General features: G+C 39.9%; 1 protein-coding gene across 5 annotated transcripts in view; it reads left to right on the plus strand.

Annotated features, from left to right (window-relative positions):
* The window catches only part of MADD (MAP kinase activating death domain), a 68,113-nt gene that overhangs the window by 12,646 nt on the left and 30,892 nt on the right, over positions 1–24,575 (plus strand). For 2 of the 5 annotated variants that reach the window (XM_053979199.1, XM_053979201.1), the window contains exons 2-19: positions 1,322–1,513; positions 4,036–4,650; positions 7,268–7,571; positions 7,932–8,063; positions 9,319–9,432; positions 10,112–10,192; positions 11,359–11,415; positions 12,168–12,346; positions 12,940–13,175; positions 13,531–13,687; positions 14,629–14,732; positions 15,567–15,760; positions 16,338–16,669; positions 17,314–17,453; positions 18,680–18,781; positions 21,195–21,297; positions 22,339–22,525; positions 22,691–22,841. In XM_053979199.1, the coding sequence (XP_053835174.1) occupies positions 1,452–1,513; positions 4,036–4,650; positions 7,268–7,571; positions 7,932–8,063; positions 9,319–9,432; positions 10,112–10,192; positions 11,359–11,415; positions 12,168–12,346; positions 12,940–13,175; positions 13,531–13,687; positions 14,629–14,732; positions 15,567–15,760; positions 16,338–16,669; positions 17,314–17,453; positions 18,680–18,781; positions 21,195–21,297; positions 22,339–22,525; positions 22,691–22,841 (3,250 nt within the window). In that variant the 5' untranslated portion in view covers positions 1,322–1,451. Of the gene's footprint in view, positions 1–1,321; positions 1,514–4,035; positions 4,651–7,267; positions 7,572–7,931; positions 8,064–9,318; positions 9,433–10,111; positions 10,193–11,358; positions 11,416–12,167; positions 12,347–12,939; positions 13,176–13,530; positions 13,688–14,628; positions 14,733–15,566; positions 15,761–16,337; positions 16,670–17,313; positions 17,454–18,679; positions 18,782–19,627; positions 19,667–20,681; positions 20,742–21,194; positions 21,298–22,338; positions 22,526–22,690; positions 22,842–24,575 lie in introns of all 5 variants that reach the window. The other 3 variants (XM_053979198.1, XM_053979203.1, XM_053979202.1) reach the window with 3 other exon arrangements.

Here is a 24,575-nt window from a genome sequence, read left to right on the forward strand (position 1 = left end):
GATTTACAGGTTGTTAGTAAAAATGTTAGACTTTTATACAAATAAAATCTAAACATTTATGCTGCAGAACTGAAAGATTTTATTACAGTAATAATAATTCTGTGACAGCCTTAGGGTGTAAACATGAACTGAAATGGAAGCCTTATTCTGAATATGCCCCAGAAAGCAATCAATTCTTTTTTTTATATATAAAATAACTCTTATTAAAAAATCATTGGAATGCTCAGTAAAATTCTAGCATACTCTGAGCATCTCTAATTTTTAGAGTTTCTGAGACCTTTAAATTTCAGGAAGTTTCTGTTTTCAGGTTGGTTTCAAACACTGTAGAAAACACTGTAATGTGAAACTGTATTCCTTTTTTAAAACTTTATTTTTGTCCCTGTTGTTTAATGAATTCTGTGAACTATGAATGATGGGATTGGAAAGAATTATTTTCTGGGTATAATCTCAGTATAATCTCAGTTTTACCAAGAGGATCTTTCTATCATAAAGCATTCAGAGAAATTAGCTGCAGGAGGCATGGGTATCAAGAATAAGGAGTGACGTTAAACAAGATAAATGGAACTGAATGAAATAAGTGAAAAAACCCAGTATGCTTTACAAGATGCACTTTTACTATTGCAAACTGCAATTCTGTAGAAATGCAGTTCTGTATCTTCACAGAAAAAGTGTTAGAGATCACAGTCTTTGGGAATTTTGGAGATCATTCCTGCTGACAGCCATTTGCAGGTTTGGGATGGTGGGATGCATATTATCAAATTGAATTTCTGGTGTTACCCCTTCTTTAGTTGTTCTGTTTATCACACAGCTAAAGTTCAGGTTGTGTTGTTTTTCCTTCAGTCTTGCCAGTTGAAGCTCCCTTCCCAAGCACTATCAAGATCTTACGGATTTGCCTAAGCAGCACACAAACCATTTAATGAGTAGCTCTGTGCCAGTGGTAGGCAGCTTTGTTTGTCTGTATTCTCCCTTAGAACAGAATCATAGAATCATTTACATTGGAAAAGACCTCGAAGATCGTTGGAATTTCAGGTGAATTGGTTGAATTCTTTCTTCAACCAAAGAATTAATGGTTGAAGTCGAGATGATTGACTCCAACCATTAATTCTTGAGATGCTCTTGTATTTTTTTGTGTGCTTTTCATCTCTCTGCTTTTGTGGGCATATGGCTGTGTTTTTATACTCATGAAGATAGAGATTGTGGATGACCATGACTGCACCAAACGTTGAGGCTTTTTGAGAATATAATTAAGGTCATTAAGTTGCTTATATGTATTGGATGTTCCTGGTTGTGCTTTTGACACTCTTGCTTTTCTTGGTTCTAGATTGGACTTGGCAGATAGTTCCAAGCAGATTCTGTTCCCCAAGGCAGTGACCACGGCTGATGGGATAACTGACCACTGGATCAATGAACAGGAATTCCTTGAGATGACATAGGGAGGGGCATCAAGGACAATGGTGCAAAAAAAGAAAATCTGCTCTCGGCTACTTGACTATCTTGTGATCATTGGAGCCAGGTAATGCGAAACAGTCTCTGCAGAGCTTTTGCTTGGGCAGTAGCGTGGGGGTAAATAGCCTTGCATCCACTGATGAAGCCTTCCTGATGCTCCAGAAGTGCTGTCTGAAATGTGTGCAGAATGCTCCCCTAAGGGGAGCACTTACTTGAGCCAGGGCACTTCTTGAAAAATACTGGTGTGGTCAGAGTTTTTTTAACTTGTGATCTTTAGACTTCTTTTCAAGGGTCTGCAGAGGGTGACTAAGAAAAGTTAATTTAACTATCACTCTCTGGTAGTCTGTGTGTCTGAACTTTGCTTCTACTGGCATCAGAACAGAGGGATTCACAAATTGAAAACACTGAAAGCTAAATACAAGTAAAATACAAGTTTTCTACTATTTTTATTACTAGTAATGTGCTAGTAGTAGAATAATACTTCTTTTCTAGCTTTTGAAATGTAGTCTGTAAACTCAGTTAAAAAAAAAATCTGAAACCTGCTTTACTTGGCTGTTTCTCCCTCTAATACTTACTTATCCTCACAGGAATGACATGAATGCTTTCTGGTTTTAAAGTCTTATTAATAGATAAAATGCTATGGATATTTACATAAAGCTCGTATGAAATGCAGGGTTGATGTGTTCTGTTTGTCAAACATATAGGTGCTCAATAAATGTTATTTTTCCTTATTCAAAGTTTATGCAGCAGCTTTCTGCAAATTCTATGTAATAGGTGTATCCCTAAGTTTGTTTTGCTTTCATTTCTAAATATCAGTGGTTCATGTGCATCAGCCTGTTGCTGTACCTCTTGCTTTCTTTTCAGAATACTTTGAATGCAATATTTAAATAGGCTGAGTGAAGGAAATTACATAATCCTGACTATTAGTTATTTTATTATTGCATTTTATGGACTGACTACTGTAATAGTTTAATAGTTCTTACTTTCTACTGTCTGTAGAAAAACAACCAAATTTTCTATATGTGTGTCACCAACTAGGAAGAGGAGGGAGAAATGTTAGCTGCCTCCTCCAGTGAAGCTTATAGTGTCTGATGTTCTCACTTAGAAATTTGCTACTATCACTTCGGGACTCCTACAGTTCTCTTACTTCTTGCCAGCCCGTGCTGGTTAGACTGCTGCTGCTGCCTTGTTTGGCACTTTGGCAATGCCTATGATGAAAGATGGAATTGACTGAAACATCCTCTCCTACAAAGCCCTTAGGAGCTCCACCTGGCCTTTACTGTTGCATCTTGTTATCCACTGTGCACAAATAGCAATACCTTTTGGAACTTGTTGAGTTCAAATTTTCTCAGTGTCTGAGAAAACTCTGTCCTTGTAGCTAAAGTTACAGCAAAGGCTTGAAGTGGTGATACATGCACTCATACTTTGTTGATGTAATTTTTTTGACCATTTCCTGCCAAATAGACTCTCTAAATAGTACCAGCATTATTTGACATTTCTTTTTCAGGAGATGATGCATTAGTTGTGTCCATTAACATATAAAAGCATTTTAGTGATTCTCTTTTTCATACAGTATATCAGTATCTAACTTTACAGGCAGTATAAATCTTGTTACCAGTTTTGTTATGAAAGCATTTCCACTAGTTTTAAATAAAATATTAGTTTGGAAGAATTAGTCAGCAGAGCTATTTACACCAGTGATTTTCTCTTGTAAATTGTGAACATTCTATTACTACTTGTTTGAATTTTTTCACATCTCTTATATGAGAAAAGCAAGTGTAATTTGTATTTTGAAATAGGCAAAAGCATAATATCTTGAAAGAATCTAGTGGAAAATTAGGAAACAACAGTATTGCCTTTCTGTCTTCTTTTTCTATAGTGATTTGTGGTCCAAAGATTAGTGAGTCACAGTGGTAAATAGCTGTGCATGTTATCATACAGTTTTCATATAAATTACAGTTTAAATCCCAATCTGAAAATAAAACACATATGTTTGTGTGGTTGCTAGAACTTTTTAATGAAAGTGTTTTTAGGATGAGGTCCATATCCCCCCACTGTTCATCAGAGTTCTTTCCTTATAAATTCTTGCTTTCCCAGTTAGGAATTGATACTGGATTTCTCATTTAATTTTTCATCTTGTTCATAAATGGCTGAAATCTAGGAGCTTTTCCTCTGACTGTGTATTTGGAGAGGGACAATGTGTTTCATACTAAAGTGTTCCCCAGAGACTTGTGCAGTTAAATTAATTTTGAAAGTCAAAGTCAGAGCAACATGACAATACAGTGTTCTCCTGGGAACAATAGTCCTGGAAAGCCTTTTCTTAATCAGATCTGAACAGGCTCCTTGCTAACGATTGTATAGACTTAGACTTCTTTACAGAACCTTTCTGCCTTGTGCTAATGAGTGAGCTTTGTGGCTAGTGGCTGAGAAGCTGCACTTTCCCTGGATAGTAGGGAAGAGAGGAGACAAAGAGGAAGCTGAGTCCACAGCCTCCTGACACATTAGCAGGAAGTTCCCAAAAATATTTATTATGTTTATATTTAGTTCTATTTAGCTATGTATGGGTTTTTTTGTTTGCTTCTTTTGTAGGCACCCAAGCAGCGACAGTGTTGCTCAGACTCCTGAACTGCTGCGGCGTTACCCTCTGGAAGACCACGCAGACTTTCCTCTCCCACCTGATGTTGTGTTTTTCTGCCAGCCAGAAGGATGCCTGAGTGTGCGGCAAAAGCGCATGAGCTTCCGTGATGACACTTCCTTCGTGTTCACCCTCACAGACAAGGACACAGGGGTCACTCGCTATGGAATCTGTGTCAACTTCTACCGCTCCTTCCAGAAGCGAGTACCCAAGGAGAAGGGAGAAGGCACCGGGGGACATCGAGCTCGAGAGGGACAGAAGATCCCTAAATCTGGGGATGCATCAGCACCCCAGGAGGAAGTGGGCATGGAGAGTTCAGAGAGCGGTTCTTCACTGCAGGCTCCCAGTGCAGAGTCTACCCCTGACGTGAACCGATCCCCGCGCAGCAAGCGCCTGGCCAAAGGCAGCCATCGCTCCCGGAACAGCACTCTCACTTCTCTCTGCATCCTTAGTCATTATCCCTTCTTTTCCACCTTCCGTGAGTGTCTGTACACCCTCAAGAGACTTGTGGACTGCTGTAGTGAGAGACTGTTGGGCAAGAAGTTGGGGATTCCACGTGGGGTGCAGAGGTATGTTGAGAGGGAAGAACTTTTTCCTCTTACTGTTTGTGTTCAGTGCTGCAATTTATTTGCATGGTAAATTGTGGCTGCCGATGTGGTTGCAGAAGCAGCCAAACACCAAGGGTTGGCCTTTTTCACTGTTTTAACCCAGGTTCACAGTAGGAAAAGGAAATTTTTTATAACAATTCCTTTAAAACTCCTCTCTCTGATTCTGTAATCTGGTATGATTTTCATTTTTAATGCACGTAAGGAGGCACTACCCTTCTGACTACTGAAGCTGAGTGCTCATGCTGTTACTGTTGCTTTGGCATTTAAACTCTGTGGCAGTATATGTCAGGACTGATTCTCTGGGAAATTAGAAGCAGCCAAGAAATAGCCAAGAGAGAAATTTCTACTTGGGGCAGGAGGGAAATGATGAAAATGTGCTTAACAAGCTTATGAAACAGTCTGAACTTCGGCGTGGGAGAGAAAAGACTAGAGAAGCAGGATCAGCTGAAATAGGTCAAAGTACAGTATTTGAAGGAGTGTGGGAGGAGAGGTAGAAAACAAAGTAGTTGTCTAGGAAACATAGGAATGGTTGTTGGTAACAGCAAATTGACAGGAACTTGGTGTATACTTAATATAATGTAGGAATCTTAATGTATCTGCTGTTGTAGTGTTGAGCATGTAGCAGAAGCTATTGCACTGTAGGGTATGGAAGGACCAATGTCTTTATGCATTTCAGTCAAGGATGTGTGTCTGTGCTACTGTGCCTGACACCTTCCTTCCAGGATGGTGTTTTCCTTTCCAATGTGCTAACGGAATAGAAAAAATATGAAATGAATCTTTGGAGAAGCAGGGGATTATCTCAACAGTTTGAGGGACTGGACTGTGAGATAGTACATAATGTGAGTTAAGTAGCTTGGTACACTCCAAATTAGACTTGTCAAAACCAAAAAATGTCAGGATTATAATTATTATAATTTTTATCTTTATAAGCTCTTTATGTTTTTCATGAAATGGAAAATGTATCCTATTCATAGAGCAGTGGTCTACTTCTTGGGCTACTGCCCTGGAATAGTTCTAGGAGACTGTTCTGGGCTAGTATGACTGCTTCTTGCATCAGCAGATCTATGACTTGAATCCACTGATGGAGAATAAATTATTTTGTCAGAGCAAAACTTCTCCCCCCAGTGGAAGTATCTGTTAAGGAATGTTATTTTGTCACTTGGTTTAGCCTGATAATTACTGAGGAAAAATACTCCACTGAATTTCATGATTTTCCTCAATTTGGTGTTTGAATGACATGTGGTATTTGAAAAATTTGCTCTATAGATATAATTCTTAAAGAGAATAATTGAGTGATGGATGAGGATGGCAAAAGAAGGAATGTTGAGCATACATCTCTGGGAAAAGTAAAGCAGCAGGTTTGAATTACCATGGTGTTTTCTTGTGAAAAGTAGAATAGTTTTGAAGTGGTGGCAGAATAAAGGTGAAACTGAATCCTTACAGCTGGCAAAAGTGGAGCACACCTCCTAGCAGCCTAATGTCTTATGCATGACAAGTAGCCGAAGGAAGAGTGGAGGATGAGAAGCATCACAGTTCCTGAGAGGTGTATCATGTACTCAGTGTAATCTCAAATTGCCCTTATTTTGAGCCATCCAAATTTCTCTCATTATTCTGTCTTTGTGAAGCCTCCAGTGACATAATCTTTTTTCCTTTTAGTTATTTCTTTTTGAAGGTATGAACTGTAAGATAGAACCTTCAATTTGAACCCATAGCTTTCTGAGGGATCTATTACAGTAACTCAAGATATTTATCAGGCTGAAGTTATTTGGAGCGTGAATACAGAAGGTTTGCAGCCTTCATTGTGCTACAGGGTAAAGGGCTGAAGTGAACAAGACTCTATGCTTCCCTTGTCAGACCCAGTTTTGAGTTTTGAAGCCCTGAATGCCCTGAGCAGTGCTGTACATGCTTTTTTGCCAGCCTGTCTGTGAGCTGCAGGTTTGCAAATTGCCAGCTTAGGGTGTGGAGAACTTGCTGTTTGTTTTTCTGAGGTACATAAATGCTTTCTACACAGCTTTCAGAGATTTAGCTGAAATAGATCCATTTTCCCATGGGTTATTCACCTCTTAAGAATGATACAGTGCAATTTAGGACAGAATGATGAAGGGTATTTTATCATGCTAAAACATCTGGGAGATCTTGGATGTGGCATATTTTTATTATCTCAGGTTTAATTCCTATTCTTGCAAAGGTGTGTAGACTCCTAGAAGCAGAGTCCTGCAGTCAATCTGCTACAGTTCTGGGTGAGATAGGAGAGTATCCTGTGTGCCCACTGAGTTTCAAGCGTGAGGGTGATGAGAGTTCTTCAGAGATCTGGACCTGACTGAATCCTTTAAACATGTGACTGAAGTCTGAAGTGACATACTTGTGTTGATTCCTGCCACAGAAAGATTTATTCTTCTTCACATTGTGGATTGTGTCAGTAAGCTTAATGCCTATCTTCCATTCCTTTGTATGATCAAAAGTTTGTTAGTTGCCTCTTTTAATCCTTGGTGGATCTATCCTTTCTCTGGAAGAACCTTGTGGAATGGCCATCAAGTGAAGTTCTTGGAGTGTTAACCTTGGCGTTCTCCCTGTCCAGGGACACAATGTGGCGGATTTTCACGGGCTCCCTCCTGGTGGAAGAGAAGTCTAGCGCCTTGCTTCACGACTTGCGGGAGATTGAGGCTTGGATATACCGGCTGCTCCGCTCCCCGATGCCCGTTGCTGGGCAGAAGCGGGTGGATGTAGAAGTCTTGCCACACGAGCTGCAGCCAGCTTTGACCTTTGCTCTTCCCGATCCATCCCGTTTCACTTTGGTGGATTTTCCATTACATCTGCCTTTGGAGTTATTGGGAGTGGATGCCTGCCTGCAGGTGCTGACCTGCATCCTTCTGGAGCACAAGGTAAGAAATACTTATTATTGATCTTTGACAAGTACGTAGGAATTTCTGCCCTCTTCAAAATCAGGGTAGGCTGGATGTGTAGAACAGCTGTCTCTCTGCACTGCCTGGAATGAATTTTGTCTGTGGAGGATGAGGAGAATAAATAGCTCCTTCTGAGGTTCTTGTTTTGAAGAGTTCTGTTCTCACTCAAAAAAACACCATAAGCTTGTTTTCAGAAAGATTTATGGAGGATTACCCAGTTCACAGCCATTGAATTTGAGTCTGTGGAGATCACAAAATCTGTGGTCTCCGTATATACCTGAGGGGAGTATTAGAAGTGAATGGTTGCTGCAGTGCTAATGGGAGTTTCTTTGGTTGCAGGTTGTATTGCAGTCCCGAGATTATAATGCACTTTCAATGTCTGTGATGGCCTTTGTGGCCATGATCTACCCACTGGAGTACATGTTCCCAGTGATCCCTCTGCTTCCTACCTGCATGGCTTCTGCAGAACAGGTACATATTTTTCCTTTATTGGTCTTTCACAAAAAATGTTTCTGTGATGTCTAAAACTCATATAGTTGTAGTCGTTTTTTTCATTCACCATCTTCTCAGAGATTGTATCAAAGTCTACCTTGCAAAGAACATTGCTTGAATGTGACTATTTAAATCATAGGTAACACCACTTATGTAGGATATCTTCAGAGCATGCTCAGTGAATAGAATGATTCAAAGCTGTAGTTCACAAACAATGGACTGAACGACCATAGATCAACAATATTATGATTATATTTACCCCCTCCCCCCTCTAAACTGAGTATTGAAATTTGTTGAGGAGGGTCCAGAATAATATTTAAGGATGCTTGAAGGCTCTTTAATTCAGAGTTCAGAAACTATTGTCTGCAATCTCAGAAATAAGAAGTGTTGTGTAACTTCATTTGGGAGCCTGGGTTTTGCCAATAGTCAGCTCTTTGCAGGAGCTCATTATTCTGCTTGGAAAGATAGAATTCAGACCATCTTACTACTTCAGTGCTATCCTGCAACTGATGCTGCAGATTTGTTCTTGTGCTGCTCCTTGGAGGTGACCAACAGTTCTAGATTAAAAGAATAAATTAGCCTCCCAAGCCATTGGTCTCAAGCTGCTACGTGCCTAGTTGATTTAAACCTTTTTCCTCTGCTCATTCCCTTGCCAGAAGCAACCTGAATTTCCCCATAAGTTTTCCACATACATCTGAAATAATGTATCTATCTTGTACTTCTTAGAGATGTTATTATTTTGAAACCAAATTGCCACTACAAGCATAAGGGTAAAGTCCTTGTAGGTGCCTATTTACAATGGCACAGGCTCAGTTTGAGCTGAGGATGTATTCATCCATGACTTCCTGCTTTTCAACTTAGGCTCTTACTCTGAACTTTTTTTTTTTTTTTTGGACCATGATAGACATGGCAAGCTGTTTCCAAAGAGCTATGTAGCCATATAAATTATGTCCTGGATGGGAATGGGACATGTAACATGAGAGATGGAAATGTATTTTCTACTAGATGAAAATTGAGGCTTTCTGAACAGGAGCTTTTATTCTTTTTTTTTTTTTTTTTCTTTCTTTTTTTTTTTATGCTTTCATTGTATGGTATTAATTACTTATTTATCAATGCATTTTATGTTGTCTACTCTGCTATAAACATACTGCAGTCAATAAATAAATATTTGGGAAGAACATGGTGATATCAAATGCAGATTTTGTCCTTAGTAAAGTCTGTCTTTCTCTCTCAGTTGCTTCTAGCCCCTACACCTTATATAATTGGTGTTCCAGCAAGTTTCTTCCTTTACAAACTGGATTTTAAAATGCCTGATGATGTATGGCTTATTGACCTGGATACCAACAGGGTAAGTGGCACCCATAAGAACTTGTGGCTTTGTTTCCAGGAACTGTGTACTGTCACCAGTGTACCCACTGAGAGTTTAATAATGCCTGGCCTCAGTCTGTCTTTGTCACTCCCATCTTAAACTTTAGATTCCATTCCTTGTTGTGTCTCAAAGTCCCCATGTCTTTTGCATTAGGCATCCTTTTTCAGTTAATTGATCTGGCTATATCATTAGAAGGTAAATTCTCAAGCAAATGATAGAACTTTCTTCTTGACTAATTATCAGACTGGCTTATAGCCCTACCTAAGAAACCCAGTCTGTTAAGAACCTTCGCACAGGTTGTCATGATTCAAATGGGGCTATGTATCTCACTTTCTACAAGGGTATGAGCAAAGCTAATTCAAGGAAAATGTGAATAACATCATCAACTTGATGGAAAGTGTGGATTGATTCACACTTCTCATTTTTGTGGTAAATGATAAAGTAACTCCACTGTTTATTATATTGTAAACAATAACAACATCAAAGAACTGAAGAGCAGGTGTCTGTATCTGAGACTGTGGGTTTTGTTTTTTTTTTTTTCCCTTATTTTACCTTTGTGTCTTTTATTCCTCGGTGTCAGGAGTGTTGGAGACTCTGGGGATTCTGTTTTGGAGCTACAGCTGGGGAATTTTTAGTCTGTTGTTGTGCTTAATTCCAGGTGATTGTTCCCACAAATGCAGAATCTTTGCCAGCACTGCCAGAACCAGAAGCTTCAGAGCTAAAAAAGCATCTGAAACAGGTAATATGCACTTCGGGGAAAGGACTCAGATTCAGCAGAATGTAGCATATGTAGTGTTGCCCAGCTCCTCTGCTGGAGTGGATAAGAATGCAAGTCAGTGAATGTAAAGCTGAAATGTCCCGGTACACAACAGGTGGTTTCTTATTTTTACTGTTGTTTGAGGCTAACTTGTTTCCAGTCGATACAGAAAGTTCCAGATTTCTCCTTTATGTTTGCCATGTGGGCTTTAAACTCTGACTTGATCCATCAAGCTATGATCATCTTTGTTTCCCCTCCATTCACAGATCTGTGTGTGAAGTGTCAGTCTCTCCTCTCAGGTCCTGCTAAGCCATTAATCAGCTTGGGTCATCCTGGCTGATCGTGTCAAGCAGGTTTTATCTCTTTATTTCTGTTTTCCTTATGCACGCTGCATGCAGTATCTAAAGGTAAAGTGTGTTACTAATGTGATGAGGTTTGCTCTTTCTCTTTCCTCATAGACCAGGAGAGCAAAGCGTGTAACCTCTCTGATATCCCAGTACCTGCTGTCAGCACAGATGGAAGTGATGTATTGCCTGGAGTTTTGTTAGATCAACCTTCCCTTCACTGCTGCCTCACCCCCTTGCAATTTCAGGCAGGCACCATTTAGCAGAACTTTCTCACTAGTGCAAATGCAAACTCAAGTATCAGAAGAACAAATAGCAATTTTTTTGAAGACATGTTTAAAATTCTCAGAGTGTTCACCCAAATTCAGCTTACATCCCCTGTGTATTCCTATTGTCATTAAGGGTTTGCCATTGGCAAAGGAGTGCTGCTGGTACAAAGCAGACAAATTGTGGCCCACATTATTAAGGTTAACACTTCTGCGTGCCTTTGATTTTTTGAGTCAATAAATGAATTTCAGGATATCTGCTTTTAAACTGCTGCAGAAAGTTCTTAGCTGCATCATTAAGGACAACAGGATTGCCGGTTTCCAAAGTGGCCAGATATGAATGTTTGGGGGTGGGGCAGTTATACCTCTTTCCTAAGATGTGTCTATATTGTGGTCCGTTTTGTTTTCCTCTCATTTGTGGTATTTGGTAGTAATAGATATTTTTTTTCCTTCCATCTGTTTCTCTGTTGTCATGTGTTCGTCTTGGCTCTGGTGGGCTGCTGTGGTGTTATCATATGATCTTCCATCTTGCCTCCAGTGTCTGGTTAGCATGACTGCAATCACTCAGAAACAGCTGCTCACTCCTGACAATAAGGTTCTTTATTTTATTATTTTCCTCTCAATTTTCCATCTTACCCTTTTCCTTTGGATTTTTTGTTTGTTTGTTTGTTTGTTTTGGTTTTATATATATATATATTTTTTTTTTTAAGAGAAAAGATGAAGCCTCAGTGGGCAAATGGGAAAAATTAGGAAGATTTAGGATAGGTCTGGGTGTCCAGGACTGATTCAGCACTTGTGCTGCTCCTTGAAGACTTTATGAGGGTTGAAGAGGTAACTTTATGGACAGATGAAGGCTTCATTCAAATGCAAAGTGGAGGTTTTCAGGGATACAAGCAGACGTTTGCATAGAGGTGTCTCCACATTTTCCTGCAATATCAAATTACTGGTTGAATAGCCACCTTTAAGGGCAAGTTTCAAGGCCTCTAGTTCCCAAGATGTATTCAAATTACAGATGGAAATAACTCTACAAGCAGTAGAGTTATGCAGTGCCATACTACTAGTGGTCCAGCTAGGACTATCTGTTTCATGTCATGAATGATCTAGCAAAGTGGAATTCTATGCTACTCCTTGACTGGCTCCGGGACTGTTTCATCATTGAGGAGATCATTTTGACAATCAACATAAACGAGGGCTTGGAGATACTTGTTGACTCATCGTGGAGGTGGTTTAAGATTAATTAATGGAGCATGCATAATTGTTGCAATTGCCTAGAGGGCAGGGTAGCTCTGATCATTTGTTCCTTAAATAACTGTTCTTGCTGAATGTGTGCATAATGTCCTTCAATAGGCCCTGGCCAGCATGAGCCTGAATACTCAGCCCATTCTTAATCTAGAGAAGTTTCATGAGGGGCAGGAGGTGCCTCTGCTGCTGGGAAGACCACAGAATGATTTGCAGTCTACTCCCTCCACAGAATTCAACCCTTTGATCTATGGAAATGATGTGGACTCTGTCGATGTGGCTACCAGGTGAGGCTTAACAGGAAGGTGGCATTGAGTCTTCATAAAAGTTCGCACTTGAGGGCAGCACAAACATTTCCATGGGTGAAACAGCATCTGTCAGGTACTATTGTAGATTCTCCTTGACATCATGTGGGGGAAAAGAGCAGTAATTACAGTGTTTATCTCATATCTATTACCTACATGAACATAACGATGTATCTTGCGGGGGTGTTTTGCTTCTTCAATTTTTCTATAGGTCATCCACTTTACCTGGATTTGTCAGTCTGATATTGTATCCTTAGCTTAAATCACAAACCTTAACTACAGAAAAAAAAAAAGCTGGGGACTTAGTTTTTACCTCAGCTAGTAGAAACAAGAATGATATCCTTCACTGAGTGGGTGTTTGTGTTAAGGTGGTGAATTAGAACGAAGTGATTTCTTGGGTTTTGGTTTGTTTGGATATTTCTTTTATTTTTTGCAAGACAGCTGTTTGCTAAGAAGAGTTAGGTTACCATTCTTCAAAGGTTTGAAACATTGCCTATGGCATATCTTTTAAGAGCTCTCCTTTTTTGTTATGCTCTGTGTTTTTATCTAATGTATTGTTCTCTGTTTCTTTTTAGGGTTGCTATGGTGAGATTCTTCAACTCACCAAATGTTTTGCAAGGTTTCCAAATGCATACTCGCACTCTTCGCCTCTTTCCACGACCAGTGGTAGCCTTCCAGGCAAATTCTTTTCTTGCCTCTAGGCCGAAGCAAACACCTTTTGCAGATAAGCTTTCCAGAACACAGGCAGTAGAATACTTTGGAGAATGGTCACTCAACCCTACTAATTATGCTTTCCAAAGAATTCATAATAGTAAGTGTTGATCTTGCCTTTCCTGCACTTTGATGTAATGCAGCAGCTTAAAAACCAGACATTCTAGGAAAGGATTTAATTTTATACTGTATTAGCCCGGCTGGGGAGGAAAATCTAGTTCAAGGAATATTTTTCTCTTTTTATGTATGGCCTCATGTGTTTCTCCCGTTAGCCCTGCTATTGGCGAGTTGCTCCTCCAATCAATTTTACCTCTTGTTTGATTATGGAGAAGTCCTGTAGGCTTCTTAAAGACTGTCCCTTTGTGCGAGACTTAGTAGAGGGTAGTGTTACTGTGAATGAAACCTTTGACACAGTAAATGAGTTTGATTAATGCTCTTCTTGGTTTTTTGTGCAGACATGTTTGACCCAGCCCTAATTGGTGACAAACCCAAGTGGTATGCTCACCAGCTGCAGCCCATCCACTATCGAGTCTATGACAGCAATTCACAGCTGGCTGAAGCCCTGAATGTCCCAGCAGAGAAGGAAACAGATTCTGATCCCACTGATGACAGGTTAGTGGGGAACATGCCCATAGTCACATGAGAGTTATTTCAGATTGCTGGAACTCTCCTACTTCTCATTTGCAGTTTTTTCCTGTCATCTGCCAGGCTGTTGTTTCATTTCTAGTCTGGGCAGAATACTGACGCTGAAGCAAATTTTCTCACTGCTCTGTTATCACAGCAAACCTCTTAACCCTTTGCTAGTGTATTTATTTAATGTGATTCTCAATACTTATTTTCCTGTTTTCTTTTGCTACCTGTTTGCCATTTGTCATTTCCTTACACCCTAATTGTCTTTTCTTCCATACTGTTCTTTCTCTGGTTATTTCTGTTGCAATACTGCAAATACTCCCATCCATCCTACCACTCTTAAATCTCTATCCATAGTTATGCAAAGCTTGTTAGTATTACCCACTGCCTGTGACCACCTTATGTGTTTAGTAAAATGAAAGGAAACTTCATATAGTAGTTTTTGGCCATATTTCTTGGAGTTTTGTGTCTAATTTTATTCCTTTTCATTCCTTCCTGGTTTGTGAGATCTTTCAGCCTTGGACTTGCACATATTTTACATTCTGTACAGTACCGGTGGTCCTAACAGAATGGGATTTATCACTAGTGTAAAAAGGAAATGCTTTTACTTGTGATTCCCAGTTCTTTGAAGTTGTCCTACATAAACACACACGTTTTGTGAATGAATACACTATCCTCTACTCATGTTTAGCCTCATAACTTCGCTAAGAGATTTTAAATGTCTTCCCATAACTCTTCACATACCTGAAAGTTATATTTTTTACTCTTACCTTTCATGAAGCTAGCCTGTGAAATTTGTTGGTAGCTATTATGAGATTTTTAGGAGGTCCATGAAAACAGTGCTGATTCACATCTTTAAAGCATCAGAGCCTGCTGTTGCTTTGATGCTGCCACTCATCTCTCTCTCTCACCTCTTGTGGCAGTGGCAGTGACAGCGTCGACTATGATGATTCAAGTTCCTCCTACTCCTCCCTTGGTGACTTTGTCAGTGAGATGATGAAATGTGACATTAATGGTGATACCCCAAGTGAGTGACTTTTGCTTTTACTTTCATAAGGTCCACATAGGTTCCCTTTCCTAATTCATCTGAAGCATTTTGGGAAAAAGGCCTCTCCTAAATCCCTGAATCAGAACAAAGTATTGTCCCATTGTGGTCTTGCTCTGAGGTAAAAGTGTGTGGGTAGACTGAAAAAGGACATTTCTCCTGCTTATAAACAACTTCCTCCAAATGACTCTGTGAAGAACAGAAACAGATGCTGCTGAACAAAACTGGTTCACTAGATCTAGAAACAGCCTTCTGCTGCCAGTAAATACTGTGCAATATGGACAGCAGAGTGTGAGCTCTGTCCTGCCCCTGCATATTGGTTCTCAGTGCTAGCTTTAAAGTATTACTCTGTCCTAGTGGAGACAGAAAAATGCATTCTCTGTGGCTTATATGGAAGCTGCATAAACACTCACTTTTGTTCAATAAACTAAATCTAGAAGTCCCAAAACATTTCCCTTGTCTCAAGGACAAGAGGTAATAATCATAAGCTGCAACAAAGAAACTCTACTTGGACATAAGGAAAAGAACTTAATAGTTATTGTAGTTGAATAGGTTCCCAGGATCACTGTAGAATGTCAAGCCTTGAAAACTTTCAAGCCTCAGTGAGACAAAGCCCTGAGCAACTTGCTTTAATTTTGAAGGTGCTCCTGCTTTGAGGAGAGAATTGGAATGGATGACCTCCAAAAGCCCTTTACAAACTAAATTTTTATGCCAGTTGATTCTGTTGAGCAGTCCTCATCTTCTAGCAATATTTAGTTAGATGGGCAAAAGGCTGAGGAAGGCAATGTTGTTTAATGAATAATGATGTGTTTGCAGATGTTGACCCCCTGACTCATGCAGCCCTTGGTGATGCTAGTGAAGTGGAATTTGATGATTTTCAAGAATATTCCGGGGATCCCGATGAACAGACCATGGACAGTGAGAACTCCCAAGAGAATAACCAGCCTCGTTCAAGTTCCAGTACTACAGCCAGTAGCAGCCCCAGCACTGTCATCCATGGAGTGAATCATGTGTGTACTGAGATGAGTTCAGCCTCAAGATCAGCGTATTAGGATATAAAGAATGGGAGAATGCACGTGGTTCTTTCTGAGAAGGGCAAAAGCTAATAGGACTGTGACACCATGCACAGATTTAATTGCATGCTCACCCTGGACTTTCTGAGCAAGGTGGAGTTTGCTGGTACCCTCTTATACTGGGATAGACCATTTCTGTACAAAAAATTCCAGTGCATTGAAAATGAAGCATTATCAGACAGAAATGGTCCAGGTTAAGACTGCAGGAATTGCTTTTACAGAGTCTGGAAAGACCTGATGTCTTTAGAGGAACAGGGAGTGGGGTGGGAAAACCCATGAATTTGTGGTCTTTTAAGAAGAATGGGAACATGGTAATGGAAAGCCATTATCCTGACCTAACATTTACTTTGTCAGAGCTGTTTTAAAGGGAGGTAGGTCCCTAGAACAATGCACAAATACTGCAGTGTGTATGAAATCCTAGTTTAGAGACATAGGTGGTGGGGGCCCTGTAGCAAGCAGCAAGGACTGTGCAGATTTCCCAGTTTGAAATAATTGTTCTTGTCCTGCCCTTCAGTTGTATGTAACGCAAGTTAGCGAACAGATCAATGATTTGACTGGTCCACAGGAGGCAGCAGACTCAGCAGAAATAGAAGAGAAGTTGGCTGCTGGATTTTCAAACCATCTCTCTTCCTTGCCACTGCAATCAAGCTTTCCCAAGATAAGCTTGGATCGTCGTGAGAGTGACATCGCAGCTGGCAGCATAAGCTCCTCAGAAGGGGTGGTGAGGAAGCGAGAGTATGACAATCCATACTTTGAGCCACAGTATGGTTTTCCTACGGAGGATGAAGATGATGAGCAGGAAGAGAGCTACACCCCAAGATTTAACCAGAATCTCAATGGAAGCAGGCGAGTCCTCCTTGTCTCCTGCCCTTCTGTACAGCACTTCTGGGGTTTCTGTCTGCTTCATGTAGTTTAACATTCATGCACTCAAATGTCTTTGGCAACTGAGATGTATTGTTGATCACTTTCATTTAATATTGAAATGCTGTCAACCCTTGAATAAAAGCATTTTTTTAGTCCCTCAGTTCCTTACTTTTATGTAAGCAGTAGGAGCCATGAGAATTAACAATTCTTTCTAGAACATTTTCTAGTATATAATGCACTGATTTCTGGAAACTGTTTTGGTAAATCTTTATCTTTTGGGGGAAAGGTACTGTAGTGATTGGTGGCAATGGGTTTTCTTGTTACTCCTCTCAAACCAGAACCCTTTCACCTGCAAGTCTGCCAATGCCCTTTTGTAGACAAGTTTTCAGCATGCCCTGAAAGGCTATAAAAGCCTGAATGTAAAGATGTTTCAGTTGTCTCTTTTTTTTTTTTTTTTTCTTTTCCTTGTTTGTTTGGGTGGTTTTTTTTCTTTTCCACAAGGTGCAGGTAGTGTGGTGAAAACTGTTTGGAATGAGACCAACATCAGTCTCCCACAGCCATACAATGTATTGATTTAGGGTGGGAAGGGGAAATGCTAATAACAGTTGTACTTAATTTCTTTAAAGGTCTCAGAAGTTACTTCGGCCAAACAGTTTAAAACTGGCCAGTGATTCTGATGCAGATTCAGATTCCAGGGCCAGCTCCCCAAACTCTACTGTCTCCAACAACAGCAGCGAAGGTTTTGGTGGCATCATGTCTTTTGCAAGTATGTACAATGCGTTCATTAAGCTAGTTTTATTTATTGTATCAGAGTGTACAGAGAGATGGAATAGAGGGATGGCTAGTCAAGAGAATGAGTTGGTTGTCAAATTGTTATCAGCTCTCCGGTAGTCATGGTGGCTTACTGGCAGCTGCTGACAACTACTGCTTTATATATTCTTCAGTAAGAAGGGCTTTGGTTTTGTGGTTAACCCCTTGAGTTGTTTGGCACTTTAGGGCACAGATCAGAATTTTTTTCAGTTTCATTTAAACAAAGCATTGTATAATTTTATGAAATTGATAAAAAAATCTTACAGTAATATGCCTTCCATGTTGCCATGATGTGTGCTTAGGTGTAAAATTCAATTCCTTGACTACCTACTTTCAATTATATTTTAATAAAAAAACCCACAGGTGTGGAACATGAATCTAGAATCTCTTAATGGGGGACAGAAGGCATGGCCACTTGAGTCTTGCACTACAGTAAAAAGCAGTGAAAGAAGTTTGTAGCACTGGGGAAAATCTATTAAATGTTTCTGGTAAGATGACTGTTACTAAAATAAGGCTACAAAAAAACCAAAGAACCAAAGAAAATTGAAATAATATGTTGACACTTTAATAATTTGAAGTGTTAATCAGCTCCTTTATCTAAATGTGATGCTTTCAGGCTGTCTATGGGCTTAAGCAGATGATGATGATGCATAATTGTGTCCTTAAGATCTGCCTGTACCAGGAAGAATGTATGTTTTTTCCTAATAAGTTAAAACCTTCTATTTCAAAGCATGGTTCCATGGCAGATTTACAGTGTTTCACAAGACACAGTGTGCAGTCCTCACTTCAGAGTTACATGTTTTCCAAATCTTCTGTCATCCTGTTTTCTCATGTGGCCCAACCATTGATTTGCTCCCAAAAACAGGATCAAACTAGAAGGTAGACCTAAGGTGATCTGATCTAAGTGCAGGAAGACAGGAAGATTTTGCTGTTACATTTCAGCCTGGAAGATCCAAAATCAATTACTGTAGCACGAATGCTAAGATATGTTTTTGTACTGTTTTGAATAATCTGATTACAGATGTGGTTGCAATGTAAATGAGGTCATGCAATGGTTGTTAGGCTTTTGGGTAATAAAGAAGAACTTAATCATGAAGGATCTGAAATAAGATGGTTAATTACAGGATCTTAGGGTGTGTGCAGTGAGCAGTAGGCATTAATTGTTTTTGTCTTCTGTCATAGGCAGCCTTTACAGAAACCACAGCACAAGTTTCAGTCTGTCCAACTTGGCCCTACCAACCAAAGTTGGGAGAGATAAGAATACTCCCTTTCCCAGCCTGAAAGGTAATAATTTTTCCCTTTGTCTTCTACAGCCTTTTCGATTCTTGTGACTTGGCAGTCTGAGGTCCTACCCCTAACAGGAATCCTGGGAGTGACGCTGTTTGGTCGTTTGGGTAGTACCTGTGTTAAGGAGCAAGACAGTAAATTGTTATCTTATTTCTCAGTCAGTCTTTTTCCCAACAACTGTTGGGATAGGAGCGTGTCCAGTCTAGGCTGAATTAACAGATAGAAAACAAAACCAACATTCATAGTGTATTTTGTTTCGTTTTATTTTTAAGTACTTAGTATAAAGAATGGGAATCAAGAGGTAGGTCCTGCTTTTTGTACTGCCACTATCTTCATGCTTAGCCTTAGGTAATTTATAAGAGTCATGGTACTGCATTTGTAAATGCAGTATCCTCCCATGGAGACTGCAGATTATGTGAGTTTCAAAAGTGCTTATCTTTTCAGATTGCTAAATAGAAAATCAAATTACAACCATGCTTTCAGTTCTATGAGAGTGAAGATCAATCCCTAGCATATGTGCACAGTCTTTTCAATCTTTTCATTAGAACATCCCCTGTTTGTCTGCAGTGTCATTAGGTAACATGTCTGAATGGACATTAGAGAAATGGCCCTCACACCATTGGGTGTTAGACAGCCTGGTCATCCTTGTACCGAATGTATCGCAGGGGTGACTGAGCTTGCACTGGTGTCATAGTGTTGAGACCTTTTCAGATGCTTTATTGAGGAGAGGTTTTATTCTGCCTTTTGAGTTATTCTATCTGATTAAAACTTACTGCTTTTGTTTTAATGTGTTGATTTTTTTTTCATTTATTTTTTTCCTTCTCATCACTTTTATCGGTAAAGATTACTTTAATCTGGAATTGGGAAGGGATGTGGATGAAGGTTGGTATGATGTTTTGCTGACCTTTGACCTTATAGAAACAAAGACCAAAAGATGGATTTTGTGTTTCTGCTTTGGACTTTGTTTTTGAGACAAGTAATCATTCCCTGTGTGTAAAATGAGGAGTAACAGGACTGGTAGGGTGAAAACACTAGCAGAGACTCTGCACAGCTGTTTTTGACAACCTTTTACCAGTTGGTTATGTTTTTATGTCCAGTTGTACTGGATAAGAAACATGCTTCGTGTCAGGGTTGTTTCCATGGGTAAACTTAATGACTGATTCCATGCATTGGAAGAAAACAGTGATGGGGTTTGCCATTCCTCATTCATGCTTTGCGCCTCATGTTCTGCACTTTGGTGTTCTTTTCTTGACTATTTTAATGCTGTAGGGCCTTTAATGTTACTGTGCAGATATGAGAATGGGATTTCCATGGAGTAGCTCAATCTGTTTTATGCATGTGCAAGTGTGTGTGAGAGTGTGTGCGTGTGTTCATTTACATGTGCATGCTGGCTCACTGGGATTCCCACTGGGCACTTCAGTGGTTTTTAGCTACTTTTGTCTCCGTTGTAGAGATAGAAAGTTTCTGCATTAACTTGTTCTTGCCAAGTGTGTAACTGTAATGGGAAATTATGCTGGGACTCCATTTCATTGCTGCTGTTTGACCACTTTCCATCTTCCTTTTTAATTTTTATTTCATGTGCATCCATTGATATTTTTTCCTTGGTGATGCAGATGATTTTTGTAGTGCCATTCAAATACAATATGTGCAATAATGTCCTTGAAGATGCAATACACTGGTTCCACGATGCCAAATTTCAAGTCAAGCACTATCTGTTAAGATAAGTTATTCTGGCCCTTGTGGTCTTGAGCTTTCAAACATCATTCCTGCTCTAGTGTCATTTGGGTTTTATTTTGAGGGAGGGCTGGGAAGAAGCTTATAGTTGGACTCTTTTGATGCTGACAGTGGGGAGTGTAGATATTTCAGTACACTACTAATTGTATATTTTGTGTCCCAGTATTTGGGTTAAATACTATAATGGAGATTATTACTGAAGCTGGCCCAGTAAGCAATGAAGGTGGGTTCCCTACAGCATGAGCTGTGCATGATGTAACAATTTCCAGCATTCCCTGTGCCTGACTTCGGGCTACCTTTCTCGCTGGGTAACCAGTACCACATGATCTATACTAGTCACCTTCAATGCATTATGCTTTTACATATAGTGACTAATTTGAAGATGGTTTTTGTTGTGGAACTGCATGCAGAGCAGCCAAACTTTTCCTGCCTCTCACCTCCTGCTCCCATTACCATCTCCTTTTCTCTCTGCATTACTCCCATTACTGTTTTCTGCCGATGTGTGATGCTAGAATATGATATATGCTGCTGCTTTTTTGGAGTTTCCATTTTGTTTGAAGTCTGTTACCTGTAATTCGAATAGGTGTGTTAGCCAACTTTAGTGTTGCTTGTTACTGTCCTGGGATCAGTTTTTCTTCCCACCCTTTCCTCTCATTCTGTTTCCTCTCCTCTTTAGGAAACAGACGGGCCCTTGTTGATCAGAAGTCTTCAGTCATAAAGCACAGCCCAACAGTGAAAAGAGAATCTCCATCACCTCAGGGACGATCTAGCAATTCCAGGTAATATTTTTTTCCTGCTTTTCAAGTGTACGGTGTAGTTAGAGTGGCCTCCTACCTGGCCAGTGTTTTCTCAGAAGTCTAGCTGTTGAAAACTAAATACTACTTTTCTGTTGCCCTAGACCTGGACATGTTACTGTCTAAAGAAGAGTTGGTATGAATGTCTTACAGTTAATAGTGCACATGCTTATTTTTCTGTGCTCCAAAATGTATCCTCCTTCTGTCTGAGATCCAAAATGTTCTAGGTTTCTACTTTAACTCAGTAGTTATTCTTTGTAATTGAGTGTTCTGAACAAGATGATCTAGCCCATTGGAGTTTTAATGCACCATGTAGGGGGATCAGCTGAGTCCAATGAAGAAGTTTGATTCCATAAATTCATGTGAAGTGCTTTTCTCAGCCTTGGGAAGGGCCTCAGAATGGTGCAAGTAAACATTACCTGACCTGTGCCTGTGCTCTCTCCTCCCTTTCTTATGTAGCAGTCATGAGTAGAGTGAATTTATTTTGATCTACTGGCTTTGGGGGGACAAGTAAGAACAATAACTGCAGTTCAGACTGGGGAATGCAGTAGGTTGCACAGGAGTTTCCTTCTTACCTTTCCCTCTGTGGCAAAAGAAGCTGAGCAAACGTGCCCCACAAAACATGTGCCAAGGCTGCTGCAGTAATCCATTAGTAGTGCTGCACTTCCTCTTTCAAAGAAAGCCTACAGCTCAGATGTGGGGGCTGTGGAAGAAGGTTGAGGCATAAAGGATTCCTATGGATGTGCTGTGAAAGTGAAGGGTAGAGCAGTACCTAGAGGAGCTAGAGGAAAGCCTGATTATGGCTTTTTATAGGAAATAAAGGACAAAATAAAGTATTTGATACTACACCTATGGAACAGAGCTTGAACTGTGTGCAGTTACATTAGCAGCAGACAGAGCTAGATGTCAACTACTGTTGATAGGGAAGGTACTTCTGTGTGTGCCCTGGCCATAGCTCTCTTCCCATGCAAGGCAAAGGAAGCAGAGATTAACTAACTTTTGCCTGCTTTCTCTTAAACGTATCAGTGAGAACCAGCAGTTCCTGAAGGAGGTGGTGCACAATGTTCTTGATGGGCAAGGCGTTGGCTGGCTGAACATGAAGAGAGTCCGACGTCTGCTGGAGAGTGAGCAGCTCCGTGTCTTTGTACTGAGCAAGCTGAATCGCACGATCCAGTCCGAGGAGGATGCTCGACAAGATGTCATACAGGATGTGGTCAGTGCTGAACTCAGCAGGGTCCTCACACTCGGTGTCTGCTGAGGCTCAATTCACAGGAAGTTGTTGTCAGTTGTGAAAAGCTGGTGTTATAGCAGTTTTAGAATTTATGTTCTTGACTTTCTCACATCTGAAATAGCAGCACTAATGGGGATTTCATTGCAGGAGATCAGCCGCAAGGTTTATAAAGGCATGCTGGACCTGCTGAAGTGCACTGTGTTGAGCCTGGAGCAGTCATATGCAAATGCTGGCCTGGGAGGCATGGCCAGTGTTTTTGGCCTGCTAGAGATAGCACATACTCACTACTATAATAAAGGTAAGAAGAGTGTTCATGAGAATACAGTGTTCATGAACCAAACAAGATTGGGAAGGTAGCTTGTTTTATGCCTTTTGATATTTCAGGGCTTTTCCAACACTTCCAAAATGGTGAGAATTGTACCGTTGTTACTGAAGCCTTATAAAGCTTGAAGCCTGTTTTGTGTTTCTTGCATACACGTTACCGGACCAAAGCAAAATAATGGCCATACTGATATTTAATTGAAAATGGAAACTCTGCAATGAGATACAAAACCCGGCTTCTACAGCTGAAGTGGAAAGTCTGGGAATGGGGACCTTCAGCTAAAACTTTCCCAGCCAGTCTCTTGGCATGTTGTTGCAGGCAACCTCAGTAGGAAGGGAGATACTTGTAATGTGGAGCCATTCGAGACTTAAGGTCTCACCAACCACATTGCACTACACAGTTATTCTCATAAAACTAAACACTCTTAGAGAAGAAAGTTTGAAAACATCTATTTATTTTTCAGCTGTTTCTTAAGAAGCTGATTCTTAACACAAAATAAGAAAATGCATTCTAAGGAAGAAAGCAAAAAATGACAAAAAGATAAATCTCTGCTTAGTATCTGACTTTGCTGTAATCTCAAATGATGAAAAGTTACTTATTTCATTGTAGCAGAGGAGTAGCATCTACTAAACCCTTTATAGTTGGTGTTCTGGATCTTGCATCAGAGATTTTTTTATGAGTTGGCTTAGATACACCCCGTGTTCCTTTCTAGTTGTTGTTGGAATGCTGAGGAAGGTAAGGAAGGCTGTGCTAGTGGAACAGTCCTGAATGTGGAGAATGGGCTGATTGTGGTAATGACAAGCTTTTAGTCTGACACTGATTTCTAAGGAAAATTGGAGTGGCTGATGTAAAACTCAGTAGTTTTAGAGTGAAGACCAAATAGCATAATTTGATGATAAGTAGAGTTTTCCCAATAAACTAATTGTGGTCGTGACAGACAAAATTTGGTGCAAACTTTTAAAGACTCTTCTCATTATTGCATAATATCTTAATTTGCATTCAAATTTTAGCTGTTTAGTATGTTTTACTTGTTTTCAATTAGTTGAAATTAGTGTTTATTTCTAGAAATATTTTATAGAGATTAGTCCTTATGTTTACATTATTTAACATATACTAATAAACTAGTAATCGTACAGGACATGATGGATATTGCTTATTTGTCTAGAGTAAGCTAAGTCTTAATAAAGCATGGTTGTGATTAAGTTATTATAATGTGGTCAAACTAAGGACTTCTTTTTACGAACAAGGATAGTGGGCAATAATAGTAGGATTGGGAGGTATATCCTAGGAAGCAATCTCCTGCTGCTGTATGTGAACTTCCCACTATTTACTGTGTCTGTAAAAACTGGGAAGGGAGGCACTGTGTATCTGTGAATACACATTTGGAATGCAGATACTATATAGTATCTTGATGTGTCAGTAACAAGACCCACAAATGAGATAGTGCTTCCAGTTCTGGTATTCATATCTTGCAAAGTTGAGGAGGTTTCTGAAAGATCTGCAAGGAAATGGGGAAACACTTCTGCTCTGAAGGATGGAAGTGTTTGGTCTGTTGAGTGTTAGGTGTTGATTATTTACAGTAAATAAAAAAAATAAATAAATCAGTAAATAGAAACGTTTTACTGATAGCAGAATCTTAAATCCACTGAACAAAGGTATCACAAGTTCTGGTGGTATGACAGATTTAGATAATAGGAAATTAAGTTTTGA

This window comes from Vidua macroura, chromosome 6 (genome assembly GCF_024509145.1).
Source record: "Vidua macroura isolate BioBank_ID:100142 chromosome 6, ASM2450914v1, whole genome shotgun sequence".
Lineage (NCBI taxonomy): Eukaryota > Metazoa > Chordata > Aves > Passeriformes > Viduidae > Vidua > Vidua macroura.